The sequence below is a fragment of the Diabrotica virgifera genome, chromosome 1 (assembly GCF_917563875.1).
Source record: "Diabrotica virgifera virgifera chromosome 1, PGI_DIABVI_V3a".
Lineage (NCBI taxonomy): Eukaryota > Metazoa > Arthropoda > Insecta > Coleoptera > Chrysomelidae > Diabrotica > Diabrotica virgifera.
Window position 1 is genome coordinate 76,773,985 of NC_065443.1, and position 15,647 is coordinate 76,789,631.

General features: G+C 29.8%; 1 protein-coding gene across 6 annotated transcripts in view; it reads right to left on the reverse strand.

Annotated features, from left to right (window-relative positions):
* Positions 1-15,647, reverse strand: part of LOC114349408 (broad-complex core protein isoforms 1/2/3/4/5) — a 242,775-nt gene that overhangs the window by 16,018 nt on the left and 211,110 nt on the right. Inside the window, exon 7 of one of the 6 annotated variants that reach the window (XM_028299775.2) lies at positions 8,698-14,260. The exons of the other annotated variants lie outside the window; for them this stretch is intronic. Coding sequence (XP_028155576.1) covers positions 14,004-14,260 — 257 coding nt within the window. The 3' untranslated portion in view covers positions 8,698-14,003. Of the gene's footprint in view, positions 1-8,697; positions 14,261-15,647 lie in introns of those variants that run through there. 6 annotated transcript variants of the gene reach the window in all.

Sequence of the window (15,647 nt, forward strand, 5' to 3'; positions counted from 1 at the left end):
AATTTAAACGCGGAATGAAAGATGACATTATTAGCGAGGGCTGACAGTCCCTTAGAATAAAGAGAAAGTTTATTTTGAATGATATATTTGAAATTAAAAATCAGACTAAATTTTCTCTTTTTTTCACCCCTGTGACTTGTTAAAATAAACATTATAGGAGTTCTCAGGGACTTTCGACCATCGAGAGTACTGTAATATTTTATTCTACGTTTAAATTTTTCAAAAATATTTATTAATTTTTTCAGGATTCGAAAAAAATAATTGCATTTAGAAAGAATTCGACCGAAATTTTGCGCCTATGCTCTCAAACATGATTAAAATATTATACATTTTTGTAATCAGTATTTCAAAAGCTTTTAAATGAGGTGTTACATGATGTACTTTCCCATTTAAAAAAATCAAAGTTATGCCTGTCACTTGAAGAGGGATCGTTCGTGTAAAGTTCGAAACATTGAAGCTATTATGATTATTTTAAAAATCGACCTGTCCGAGCTTTTTGCTTATGTGCTAAATATAAATAAGTTATTAAGGGGGGGAGGTAACACTTATTCCATCGCACTGTATAAACTATTTGGAGATTTTTAAATGAAGCTTTTAATTGTCAAATTGAGTAGGGCAATTAATTACCAAAGACATCATATTGTGTATAATTTCAACCGTTTAACTCAATGATTCATGAAAATTGCTGAATATGGAGGAGAAAGCAAAAGATGGAGGAGAATATTATGATTGCGAATTGCAAAAGAGCAGGCAACCTACTAACAAAATAGAAAGGTTGGGAATGTTTTGAAGAAGTTTTTGATTTTATTTCCAAGATCATGTTTTAATATAGCGCTGAATGATTCGATTACAATGTTCTATGGGAGCACCAAATGATGGAAAGGCAAGCCGAAAATACCTAATAACTCAGAATAAAAATAATAAGAGAATAAAACTATTTACGGACGGATTTTTGTTAATTATAGCTGGCGATGATATTCATTTTGAATTTAAAATATGATGACAATTTTTTAAGTAATATTCACTAGAATACTAAATAAAACTGACTTAAGTATAAATAGCAAGTTCTTAATCAAAGGGAGTACTGAAGCATTTCACACTATTACAAATATAATCTAAAATTTAAATCTATAAATTTTTATAGACATATTTGTTTGTTTCTTAGCCATGCAGCTTAAGCTGGTTACAATATTAAAAAGCTTTTGCAACAGTATAAAGCAAAAATTAAATTCCTTTAATGTGTGGAGTCAATATAAAGATGTCCTATTGTCGACTTATTATGTTTTTTGTAGTTAAAAATTTCGATAAACGATAACATGACAAGATTAACAGCTCGTTCAGACAGTATTGAATTGATAAAATCTACTTTTGAATTTGTGTTTTTATGCATGTTGTATTACGGCGGCCTATATTAGCATACACGGCGGAGACAAGACCTGACACATCTAAAACGAGACGACTACTAGAAACAACAGAGATGAAAATACTCCGACGAATATCAGGGAAAAGTCTGTTGGATAGGAAGAGAAGTGAAAACAAAAGAAGATCATGCAATGTAGAAGACATAAACGAAAACAGGAGTGGAACGATTACATTAGTAAAATGGCAGAGGATAGGATAGTACAAATAGCACGATATAAGTCACCAAATGGACGAACAAGTATTCGCAGACCAAGAAAAAGATTGTGCGATAACTTAAACAATTTAGGAGGCTAATATTGAAGAAGAAACAGGCTTTAAGCCTACATACAAGAAGGAAGGCGAAGAAGAAGAATAAATGTTTTCAAAATCCTCGAAAAGATACTAGGATCCTGGCATGTAGGATAGAAAATCCTACATATCAATCTATAAAATTGTGAATATGGAAATCTGACTAATCAATAAACACTACAACATACACTGCTTGCCCTGAAAGTTAACTTATGGCGCATATAATTTAAAAAGTCGAAATTAGACAAAAATTATAAACGCACATCTAAGAGAAATATTGTCTCCATGATAGCAAAATTCGTAAGGATTGGAACGAGAATGTAATGATATTCCTACACAAAAAGTGTGACCTAAAGAATTAGATCGTTGCGCAGACAAGTGTACAAAGTATTTATGAGAATTATTTTTACAACCGGTACTTACAAAATTGATAGTTACCAACCGGTAGACCGCAAACATCAGACTAACTAGAAACGGCAACGGCAATGAGAAAATTTCCAAGAATATATCTACCTAGACCAAATTCTTGTGCAAAAATCACTAGCCGCAACAAACTGGAAGTATGTTGCTTGAGTATGTTGCTCGAAATGATGCTGCAGGAGTATTTTCCTAAACTGATGTTAACATTGAACTTCGATATAACAAAGAAATAAAGCAAGACCAAAAACTACTTGAATAGGATTTCATCAAACGCGCCATTGAATGAAACGTGAAACCAAAAAATTAGTGCAGGGTAATAAGGTTTTTTCCATGACACTCGAACAGCCAAGGTACTGAAGCGTTTTTTCGACAGGTAATACCTATAAGAGCAAATTGTAACTATTTCCTGCGTAGGATCTGGCGGCCATTTTTATTTATAAACAATTAACTGTCAAAAAATGGCATTTTTCACTTTTTTTTTCAAATCAATGGAAAACAGGGATACTTATGGTTTTTTTAGTACAAATATCTTAGAGATTATGGAAAAAGCTTTAAAATGACGTATTACAAAGTTTGTTATACTCATTTATTGTTAATATAATTGCGAAAGAAACTCGGAATTGCAAAAAAATCATTTTCGCAATAACTGTTGTAAAAATTAGTGTACAGCTTTGAAATTTTTGTCAAATAAGGGATCTTTGGTGCTTAATATGTGATTAAAATTTCAAAGCGATTTATTCAATTGTTTAAATTTTATTCAAATTGTTTATCCCAAAGAGAATTTTTTTTGCCATAACATAAGTCAGAAGAAAATGACGTTCGAACCATTCCACAGATGTCAAATGAAAGAGCATCAGCTATATTTTCAACTTGGTTTGAAAAAAGTGAATAAAAAATGCATTTATTAGTAATAAATAATTATGCAAAAGTATCGTAAATCTTTCCTTATAAACTTTTTATTTTGTTATACAGAGAGCACGTAAAGGTTGGAATAAATTTATTTTCTCGAGAATGGACGATTTTGGAAAAAAAATCCCGAACAGGTCAATTTTTATTTTTAAATTACTACTTTTTGGCACATATATCATACTATTGACGTCACCCGTCTGGGCGTGATGACGTCATCTACAATTTTTTAAATGAGAATAGGGGTCGTGTAATAGCTCATTTGGAAGGTAATTTAATTCTCTATTCAGTAATATACACATTTACATAATTATTTATACAGGGTGTCCTAAAAAATGTTTTTTAATTAAATTTATTGACATAAAAGAAGAATGGATGTGATTTATTTAGTCCAAAATACATTTTACTGCTCTCAGAAAACAGAAAAAAATGTTTATTTGAAAAATAATCATTGCTTTTCGCTTAAATTAAATGTTCAAATTGTCAAGAGGAAGGTATATGGCAGCTTTAATATTGAATTTAAGTGAAAAACAATATTTATTCGTCAAATAAACATTATTTCCTGTTTTCTGATAGCAGTAAAATGTATTTTGAGTTAAATAAATTACACACGTTCTTCTTTTTATGTCAATAAATTTAATTAAAAAACATTTTTTAGGACACCCTGTATAAATAATTATGTAAATGTTTATATTACTGAATAGAGAGTTGAATTACCTTTCAAATGAGCTATCACACGACCCCTATTCTTATTTAAAAAAATTGTAGATGACGTCATCACGCCCAGACTGGTGACGTCACTAGTATGATGCATATGCCAAAAAGTCGCAATTTAAAAATAAAAATTGACCTGTTTCGGGATTTTTCTCCAAAATAGTCCATTCTTGAGAATATGAATTTATTCCAACCTTTACGTGCACACTGTATAAGAAATTATACATATTTATTACAATTTTTTATCAATTATGATATAGATAACATTATGTACTTGGTAGTTGTGCACTTAAAACAGGGTAAAAAAGTTAATTTTTTTGGAAAAAGTTATTCAAAAAGTTTATAAAGAAAAATTGACGATACTTTTGCATAATTATTCATTTCTAATAAATGCATTTTTTATTCACTTTTTTAAACCATGTTGAAAATGTAGCTCATGCTCTTTCATTTCACACCTGTGGAATGGTTCTAAGATCATTTTTTTCTGACTTATGTTATTGCAAACAAACTGCTCTCTGGGATAAACAATTTGAATAAAATTTAAACAATTGAATGAATCGCTTTGAAATTCTTATCATATATTAAGCACCAAAGAACCCTCATTTGACAAAAATTTCAAAGCTGTAAACTAATTTTTACAACAGTTATTGAGAAAATATTTTTTTTTGCAATTCAGACCTTTTTTCGCAATTATATTAACAATAAATGGGTATATCAAACTTTGTAATACGTCATTTTAAAGCTTTTTCCATAATCTCGAAGATATTTGTACTAAAAAAATCATAAGTGTCACTGTTTTCCGTTGATTTGAAAAAATAAGGGGGAAATGCCATTTTTTGACAGTTAATTGTTTATAAATAAAAATGGCCGCCAGATCCTATGCAGAAAATAGCTATAATTTGTTCCTATAGGTATTACCTGTCGAAAAAACGCTTCAGTACCCTGGCTTCTGAAGTGTCACGAACAGGGTATATTTTTGTCTATTACCCTGGCCTATATTAGAAAGACCGAAAACGGTATTACAAAATATGTAACAAATTTAACGCTTGCTAACACTACAGAAAAACTTAGAAGAATCTTGATTTTAAAAACCCTTCAGTTAGTACCAACTGAACGAGTTGGAAAGCTCGTCGCTACACGACATAAAAATAATAAAATTACGTGAGTCTTACAACTGCCATTGTTATTAATATTACTGTTTATTTGCAAATATGTAATAATATAAAAATAGATAGAAGTAATTATCGAGCAGATTTTAATTTGTAGGTACATACTGGAATTGCATGCTACTTTCTTAATCTTTTATCTTTTTTAATTTGCAATTATACCATAATCATTTTAGAAAAAAAGTGCCACAGTAGGCGGTACTGTAGACTAGCGCGAAGGTTCATACTATATTTTTATATTTTAAATAATATTTTTAAAATTGAGTAAAGTAATAATTTTTATTATTTATTCATTATTTTATTATTTACTATTTAAATTTTTGCTTCAAAAATAATATTTGAGAATTATTATATTTTTATTGTAATAAAATTGAAACAGTTTACATGTTGTATAACCGACTCCCTTCGTCACGTAAATGGACTCTTCCAACTGTTTACAGCGCAACTTTCCTATAAAGCTTATTTCGTGGTGCCACCGTGAATAGAGCATTTTACTATAGAAAAAAAGTAATACGACACCAGTATAGACGATTCGATTTCATAACTAAATATTAGAAAATTTTAAACAGAATTTAGACAAGTTAATTGACTTTTGACAGCCGTTAAATTCAACTGAAAAAGTAACTGTTAAATTCAACCTTCCATTAGTTTGGGAATTTATGGAAGTTTCTGAAAATGTCCAAATAAAAATATTAAAATAATGACAAGTAGCTGTTGTTAGGTTTTTGAAGCGAAGCTTCTGTATTAGCGTTATATTACTTTGTATAGTAAAATGCTGATGCGAGCGTCACGGAAGTGGCGCCACGAAATAAGCTTCATAGAAAAATGCGCTGTAAACAGCTAATGAAGTTCATTTACGCGACGAGGGGAATCCGTTATAAAACGTGTAAACTTTTTCAATTACATATGTTAAAATCTATAACAAGAATATTAACTAACAGCGATTTTACGTAATTCATAAATATTATTCCTGAATTACTTCATTAAATTTTAAAAATATTATTTAAAATTTAAAAATACAGAAAACATATTATGAAGCTTCGTGCTAGTCTACAGTATAGTTACCAAAAAATTATTGCAGAAAACCTTATCTTAAGCTTATTATAAAGTCACTTGTATTAAGTGGTATCGTTAAGTTTCGAGAGGTAAACATACTGAATAGCAGAACAATAATTAAATGTACAATAGATTAACATTTATTACTGTCTACCTGTGCTAAAAACTTTACGATACGGTTCAAATACAAATGTTCTCGTAATAAGCTTAAGATAAAGGTTTTTTCTGAAATAATTTGTTAGCAACTATTCTGCCTACTGTACCACTCTTTTTGTCATTTAATTGTTACAGTTGTAGTTTAAATTTCAAAATATAAATATGGCCTTTGAGCGGCTTATTCGATACTTTAAAGTTTCGATACTGTCGTTAAATATACAAATAAAATATTTTATAAAGCAAATATCTATATTTTTTAGAGATGTTTGTTCAGATCCTCATACAATTTACATAGTTTTACAAGGCGTTTAATTAATGATTAAAAATATAGTAACTATAGATTATTGGGCTCAAAATATTAAGATTGAACCCAAATCACTTAAATAAAATGTGGCTCCTTACTGAGTTACAGGGTGGTTTATTTAAACATTTAAAAAATATTTGTACCAGTACTTAAAAACCATTTGACATATTCTTGTCATACTTGGCAGCAAGTGTAGGTACTGTACAAGTAAACCCTACTAAAATATGTTAAACAGACGTTTCTGTTAACTTCAAATATCTCGAAAACTGATGACTTTATCGTTACGAATGAAGAGTATATTATTTATATAGAAAGTATTGGAGAATCCAAAAATTGCATTAAAATAGCAATTCTGTCAGTGGCGTAGAATTTGGGAAGGGTCAACCACTCACTTTTCCTCGTCGTACGCCTCTGGTAGTAGCCATAAAGGTTTATTTAACATATTTTAGTAGGATGTACAGTACCTACACTTTCTGCCAAGTGTGATAAGGATATGTCAAATAGTTGTAAAGTATGATTTTTTTTAAATAATTTATTCTTTATTTAAAACATTAAGAACTTTTTGTACCCGGTACTTTAAAACTACTAGACATATCCTTCTTATACTTGGCAGAATGTGTAGGTACTGTACACCCTACTAAATTATGTTAAATAATCGTTTCTGGCTACTATCAGAGGCGTACGACACGAGATAGTGAATGGTTGACCTTCCCAAATTCTACGCCACTGACTGCTATTTTAGCATAATTTTTAAATTCTTCAATACTTTGTATGTAAATAATATACTCTTCATTCGTAACGATAAAATCGTTAGTTTTAGAGATATTTGAAGTTAAAAATGAAGGGGCATAATACATTAATCAAAATAACTGCGCCGTTTTATTTTTAACTTTAGATATCTCGAAAACTAATGACTTGATCGTAGTACAGATCATCCCAAACCCTTTTTTCAGTGCTTCACAGATTATTGAATTCTCTCTAACTCTAAAGCATTACAGTTGGAAGCGGCAGAAAAAAACGTACCTATGTGATTATTACGCATTGAACTTAGAAAATTATGTATTCCTTGACGGTTATTTGCATATTAAAATGAATTATACTTAAAGATGTATAATTGTTTGGCGATTACAATACTCTAAATAGATAACCAATCAATGATGCGAATAAAGATAATTTGACACAAACGTAATCGATTGTGACAGTATTTTCACAAATCATATGGGTTAAATGACAATTGTAATTTCTAGGTTAATATTTTTCAACCACGTAAATATAAATAATATTTTATGATATTGATATATTTGGACATTGTGTAGTGAAATTTGATGTTATATTTATTTATTTTTACGTTAAAATATTTTAAATATTAATATTCTGGCAAATATTTGTATAAATATTATGTTTACATAAATATAAATATTCTGACAACTGTCAGATTTAACTAAAATGTCACGTAATGATTCGCGACATTCTTAAAATCCTATATGACGTCAAAATTAATGACGCACTGAAAAAAGGATTTAGGATCGTCTGTACCTATATTATTTGCATACAAATTATTGGAGAATCGAAAAATTGCACAAAAATAGTAATTCCGCCAGTGTCGTACAATTTGGGAAGGGTCAACCAATGACTTATTTTAGTCAGAAATGTTTGTTTAACATAATTTAGTAGGGTGTACCGGACCTACACTTGCTGCCAAGTATGACAAGGATATGTCAAACGGTTTTAAAGCACTGGGTACACTAGGAGCCTCATTTTATTTAAATGATTTGGGTTAAATCTTAATCTTTTGAGCTCAAGAATCTACAGTTAAAATATTTACAATTATTAATGAAACACCCTGTATAATTCAAAATACTAGTTTTATCAAGAGCTACGATTACAAACACGCTGGATTTATTATTTTATTTAAAATGTTAAGTTAAAGCGGAATAAATTCGACAACGTTAAAATCCTAATAAAGCTAGCTTAGATTTTCGAAACGTCGTAAAAGTAATTATCCCCCCAACCCCCCCAGAGCGCATCGGTGCCGAAGAAGGTGTTCTCAGGTTTCTTTTCTCCCGACCAGATGAAACGAGTGTGCGGCAAAGTTGGCGTCGGTTTTCGAATGAAGGAAACAATTAGACTAGGATTGTGCTAGTCTCCTGGTGGCGGCAACACACAAAGTGTTGTTGGGAAGAGATACACACACATGTACATACAGTAATATAGAAAAAATAGGGACAGAGGCAATAACTATCTCAAGCAAAATAAAACCCAAGCTGCTTTTGCGAATGTAAAAATATATTTAAACATAAATAAAGGTTATACAACAGTACATAAAATATGATAAATATTGCATCAAACAACATAGAACATGCCTATAATGCAAAAAATCAATAAGTTACTACACAGGACTAATAGAATTTCAATTTCTTTTTAATTTGAAAACTTAAAGGGGTTGCCAATCTCTTTTTCTCTCACCGAAATAACAAAATCAGTCAAAATTAGTCAGTCTTAAAAAATACCGAGAAGAATCAGTTCCAATTCAGTCTTTTAAAAACTAAGTCCTGTCTCTCAGTGCAACATTTCAATATTTTTTTTTATAAAATACAAAAATAAGAACTAATAACTAGGTACTATAGATATAAAAAGAAAAACAAAATATAAAGCCTCCAAAATTAATCAGTAAATATGTAGCACTTAAAAATCTAACTTTTATCATCAATTTAAAGCTCAATTTACGACCTACAACCAAATATTGCTTTTTAAATTACGAAAACCCAAATACACTTAATCAACACTTTTATTTTACATAAAACGTAACTTTCGTAACGATATAAGTCCAATCCAACAATGCAAATAATTATTCGTACGACATAATCGCAATAACACAAAAATATAAAATTAATCATAACTTTACAAATACGAAATTGCGCGACAAAGCTCCCGACTATAAAATAACAAACAAGATAATTTGTCTATGAAACTTTACCGCAACAAACGATGAAAACGATATTGTATATTATTTGTAGACAAAAATGAATTTGAGATTGATGTTAAAGTGTTATAATATTATATTACATAAATTGCAAATCGTAATGATACACATGCTTTATAAATTCGAATACATTTGCCCTATATCCGAAGTTTATAGGTCGCTATTTCACATCCGGGTCGAAGGACCAAGTACAAATTCGAATATAACATTATATTGGCCCATGTGCAAAGTTCTCCGATGTATTCTTTAATTTCGTCGATCGAGAACTTCAGACATGGGGCAATCGAATTTATATTATACTCTAATTTATACACATACAGTAAATCCGGTTAAAAAACGTACGATAATTATAAAGATCTGCGATTAGTCGCGCACGGTTTCATCGCGTGAGGTTTTTATCCTATCTTCAAAAAATGTGATCAGTTTTTTTAGGTTATCGTATTAAATCGACTAGAATGTTTAAAGAATTTCCAATCAGATTTATATTGCACGAAATTTTCTTCATTTTAGGTGCTACAAATATTAAATTTTTTCACCTTAAGCAAATAAACAAAGAGGATAAATAATATATGTTTTACATATGTCCAAATATGTATATATGTATTTTTAAAAATAAAGTCCCTTTCACCAATTACTATATAAAAAAGGCTTTGATTTTTTCCCCATTAATACGTTCCAACCGTATTATTGACTATTTAGCGTTACAATGTTCGAACTTATAACATTCTTTAGGATTGATTTAACAAAATATATCACAGTGCCAAAATATATTGTAACCGCTTACAGTCAGTAATACGTTTCAGGAAGAAACCACGGAGATATCTTGTAAAATTTTCCAGAAAAATACTTTTTGATAATTAAGTTTTGTTTCACAGCCAATTGTTTTCTAGAACAACTTTATAATGTGCAAGAGATCAAAAGTTTTGATAATACTTTCCAACGCGTTTCTTTTGAGATCAAGTCCCTAATAGAGGGTTCAGTTTTACATTTTTTCATTTTAAGTGGTTTGAAAATAAGAGATTATTTCGAGCCAGTAAGAATAGTATTAATTTCATATTTAATAAAAGTTTTGAATTTCATGTTATGGAAGTTCCTTCTTATTTAACGTTTATGAAAATTCGCTTTTATCAGACTATAATGCATATCCAGAATTTTATATTTATTTTTGTATCTATCAATGGTTGAGTAGGACCTAAAAGTCAATGTTAAAAAAAGGTATATGATGACACAAATATATAAAATGTAAAGAATACAGGAAGTGAAAAAATAGTAGGTATATCAAAGCTTTAGCTGAGTGCTTTCGACAAAATTATCGTCATCGGAGCTAATTGTCAATTAGAAAAAAGTACCAATACTTGAGGCATATGCGTGATCATCTCGATAATATTAAGCTGCATTACAATGTATGATCATGTATACCATTGAATTATTTTGTCCTCCGTACAACCCCAAACAGAAAAAACAGAAAAAACGGCCACATAACCGTTACAAACACATTAAAACTTTTTTCATGGCGTGGGTTTACACCCAACCATTTTGTCCTAGGAGAGATAGCTGAGGTCAGAAAAACTTGTTAGCCTCTTGTATATAATAATTTGTTTGCCACATATTGTTTGTAGATAAAGAGATATGTCTCATGATCACACCTCCTAAATACGGCCATCATTAAAATGTTTAAAGAGCCCAGAGTTAAAGTCATAAAATATTAAGAATACTGGGAAAAGTAGAAATTAGAACAGTGATAATTACAAGATACATAGATGGAACAATCTATGAGATAACATAATTGAAATGGTTAACATTACTTGACATTGGAATGGCTTAAATTGAGATTAAAGCATGGAATGCTTCATTAAAGTAACATTTTGTTGATATATTTACTTACAGCATAATCTTTTATATAAAACACTGGATGTATGAAAGTATGTCTCATGAAGATATTATTTTAGAGATTATGAACTTTGTCTTCAAAGTCAATATTTTAGGTCAAGGTCACTCGAAAAGACCTAAGTAATACATTTTATTAGTATTTTGTCTAAATATGACTTATCTAAATAATTTATCAATAATAAATTATCACAATAACATTATTATTAAAATTTTTGGTTTCTAATATATCTAAAAATTTTTTTGCATCTGTATCTGACGTACAGTTCCGAATTAAATACAAATTTTTAAAATATAACTTTCTTACAATTTAGAGTAAGCAGTCTATCATTTCTAAGTCTTTTCATCACAATTTTAAGTCGAAAGTCTTATAATTTTTACAATCGTCGCTAAATAGCAAAAAAGTATCTCCCTAGTTTCTTCAATAAAATGAGCAATTTCTAAATATATTGTAATCAGAGATCATACCTTAATAAAGAAAAGTATTTGGTTTCTATATTATAGTAGGTAGCTGAATAATCACAGAAACAGCCTTTATATTAATTTTGAGATAAAAGAAGATATGTAATTAACTCGGTAGTTTTTTATTTAAATCATACCATTTACATTCATATTTGTAATAAGGAAATAGGTTAGGCATGTACACAAAAATTGGTGGCCACTTCCCGAATAAAACAACTGAGAGTCAGTGTTTTCCAGAAGAAAAAAAGTGAAATTAGTGGACCATAAAAAATCAGCACATCCCACTAAAATAGAAATTTAAACATTTTGGTGACACAGGTATCCTTCAATATTCTTTGTCGTAAGTGTGAACACTAACTTAACCAAACTAGAATAAAGAAAAAAAAAGTTTGAAATAAGGTTTTATTGACGTATCTCATAGACTCAATCTCTCGTGGAAATAAAGCAGTGTCAAACCTGTCACAATAAAGTATTCATTGCTTACATATGACGTAAATAGTCTTGAAGACTATTGAAGAAGAAGCGTAGGGAATCTATTCGAAAAAGTTAAGTCATGGTATTGAATATTTAGATATATCTACAAGTAGTGCTTGAACAGATTTTCCCAGTAATTTGATATTTATTGTAGTCCTTTTCGCTTTCTTGATTCGTCGTCTCTTGTCTTATAAATTGTAAAAGTCAGAGATTAAGGATATTACCAGAAAGGAGTTCAAATAAGAAAAGTTTCAGATTTAAATAATTATTTACTATTTTAATTTTTATTTTAATGGTGAATTTTTTTTGGGACTTTTTTCTTTTCTTTAAGAGAGGTCGCTGCAGTGTCCTTATAGTGGATTTTAAACTATTTTTGAAATTTCACTTAAATAGACAGTTTGGTTTCGTTTTGATTCTGAGGTGTGCACGCAGCTCCACTGAGGACGCCGTAAGGCAGAAACAACTGTCTGGAGATTGTGTATCGCCTCTGAATCGAAAACAAACATAAACTGTCTTTTCACTTATTTGATATTTGTTTTAAGTTACTTGCTGATTTTTTCCACCCATCTCTTAGTTTTTTTAATTGTTATATTAAGACTGATTCTACAACCCCTCGAAATTTTTTCTTGGCTTTACTAATTTTGTTTTTTCTGATCTTTTATCTTCTTTTATCTCGTTAATAAAAAAGACATAGGAGGTCCTATGATTTAAGCAAAATTTACATCTGTTTCCCCCTAAATTAAGGTATGATCTCTATAAGTTATCGACTGCTTGACATAATAGACTAGACGAAATTTTCAAACGTTTTTTTTTTGAAAGAACGGTTTTACTAAAGATATTTTAGAATTGGATTAAATCCAAAATTATATTTATTTTATTCATAACGTAAATGTCCTTAAAAAAGAACATAAAATAATATCTTTACTACACTTATCAGTTGCAAAAATTATACAACCATTTATCAAACAAAACTGAAAGCATCTGTAGATCATTTCATAGTATAATTTATAACGTAATATTGTTATAGAGCCATTTTAGTTCGATCACTTGTCTTTTTTTCTCCATGGACTTATCGAAGTTCTTTATTGCTTTGGAATAGTTACTCAAGAAGTATTTAGTAAGTTTGAAAAGAAAAATAGACTGGTCCTTCGAGCTGAAAAAGGAAAAAGGTGATTCGAATATACATTTTAAAATTGAAGGGAACTATTTGATATGTTCAAAAATAATTAAAAAAGCTTTTATGTTTTAAAGTAGAAGAACTTGCCTTTAGCGGTGTAAACAAGTTAAATTAATTTTGTGGCATATATGAAAAATTCTGTATATTATTTCAGGGTATTGCATAAAAGACAAAGACTTTTAATGGAAAGAAATAGGTACCAAAGGGAATTTAGTGAATTTTAAAAATACTAAATCACATGTCGGACGTTAATGAGGCACAACCATAATTTTAGGTAGATTGAAATAAAAAATGATATCAAGAAGTAGAACTCACACCGAAAGGTAGAAGAGTTCTGGATTAAGTATGTATCAAGAAGTAGATATCAAACTTTCAAAAAAGATAGATTTTTATAGAAGTTTACTGGATATTTTTACTGGAACAAGAATCGTAACAACAAAAAAATATACTAATATTATAAAAAATATTATAATAGTACGAATATTCAATACCAATTCAATCGAACTAAAGCACTATGCCAATATAACCCAAGAACCGATTTTAAATTTCGTCTAGCCTAAGAAAGAAAATCTAAAGGGAAAACTGAAATCACAGCGGGGGCTTAACAGGGGGCTGATTGGTTTGAATGTCTTTCTGCCTCCTATGATAAATGCTTCTGTGGTTATTCAGCGAGTTAAGCGTTCGAAAAACTTTCCGACAAAGACCGCAGACGGCGCTGTTCAACGGCTGAAGGTGCTGCTGCTCCTTGTGACGTTTGAGCGTCAATTTGGTGCTGAGCAACTTGCCACACACGTCACATCGATGACTGGCATTCAAGGGAAGGGGGAAACTGAGACGGCGTTCGACTGATGGTGTCCCCGAGCACGACCGAGAACAAGAGACAATTTCCCATTAGGCCCCCGCTTTTATTTATTTTCGTTTATTTTATTAATTAAATATCAAGATAGGTCAAGCTAGTCTTAATAACAAAACCAAGATGAGCGTAATATTACTTCATACAGCTGCACCAACCAGATTTTGAACTCATATAGAAATGTTATCGAGTCTTTTTCTGTTAAAAAAATATTGGGGATATTTATGTTTTTTTTTTGACAGGGCAGGAATATTACAAGCAGCTATACTTGTTACTATAATGGGGGTCATACAAAAATTGCTGGTGTTAATGATCTCTCACGTTACCTACCAGTGTTTTCTTGAATATACCATATAGCTTAAAACTCCTATCATGTAAATATAGTTAACCAAACAAGAAATTAAAAAAAATAAATTGCAAACGAGACATATAATATGTAGAAATAACACAAATTTTATAAGTATAAAGAAACGGAAAAAAACATATAATACTTTATGAACATAATACAAGGGATATCCTTGCCCCACGGATAAGGGGGTCAGTTCTATTCTTAGAATACCCAGTTATGTGTTCTACCATAATAGTTGTTAACAACATATAGACTTAACAATGTTGTACCACTGGATAAAAAAAAGGTATACGTCAGTAGTGTTGTGACTTAAATCAGACTGACGAAAAAACAAAAAATAAATAATTTTCATCGTAACCATGAAAAGTTTATTTGTGTTTTCGTTATATTTCTACGTGATAGTCATGTTTTCTGGTACATAAATGTTCATAACCCATGTTAAGGTAGTAAGTAACACATATTTCTAATGTAGTTATGTTAGCAATAGGAGACGAACACAGAGAAATCAATAAAACACCTCAATAATTTTGTACTTCCCCTCTACTCTATCTGCTAAGCTAGCACGACTCTATAATACTTCTATAATGTTTTGGCTCATTCAAAGGTCGGCTTCTTTTGTAAAAAAATATAAATTTATTTATTAAGATTAATAGGATACTAGAATATAGGGTTTATTATTACTAAGTAGTTCCCTTTTTGAATTTTTGGCTATAAAAAGGGAAAAGCTTAATAAAAAAAAATTGGAAAAAAACGAGATCAAATATACTGTTACATACTTTTACAATAAAATAATATTTGTGAATCTTGGAAGATATACCTTTTTATTCATACTTAATTATATTATTTCAAAAGCCAACTTTCCCTTTTTATACTCTGTATAATATATATAATGGGTTACCAGGTATAGGTATATATTTTTAAGCGTTTGTACAATAAAGCAAATATATAGGTATTTTATATATTAGTCTCACAATATGTGATATCTAATAATAAATACCTGAAAAATGGACAAAATAAAAGCAAAATAATA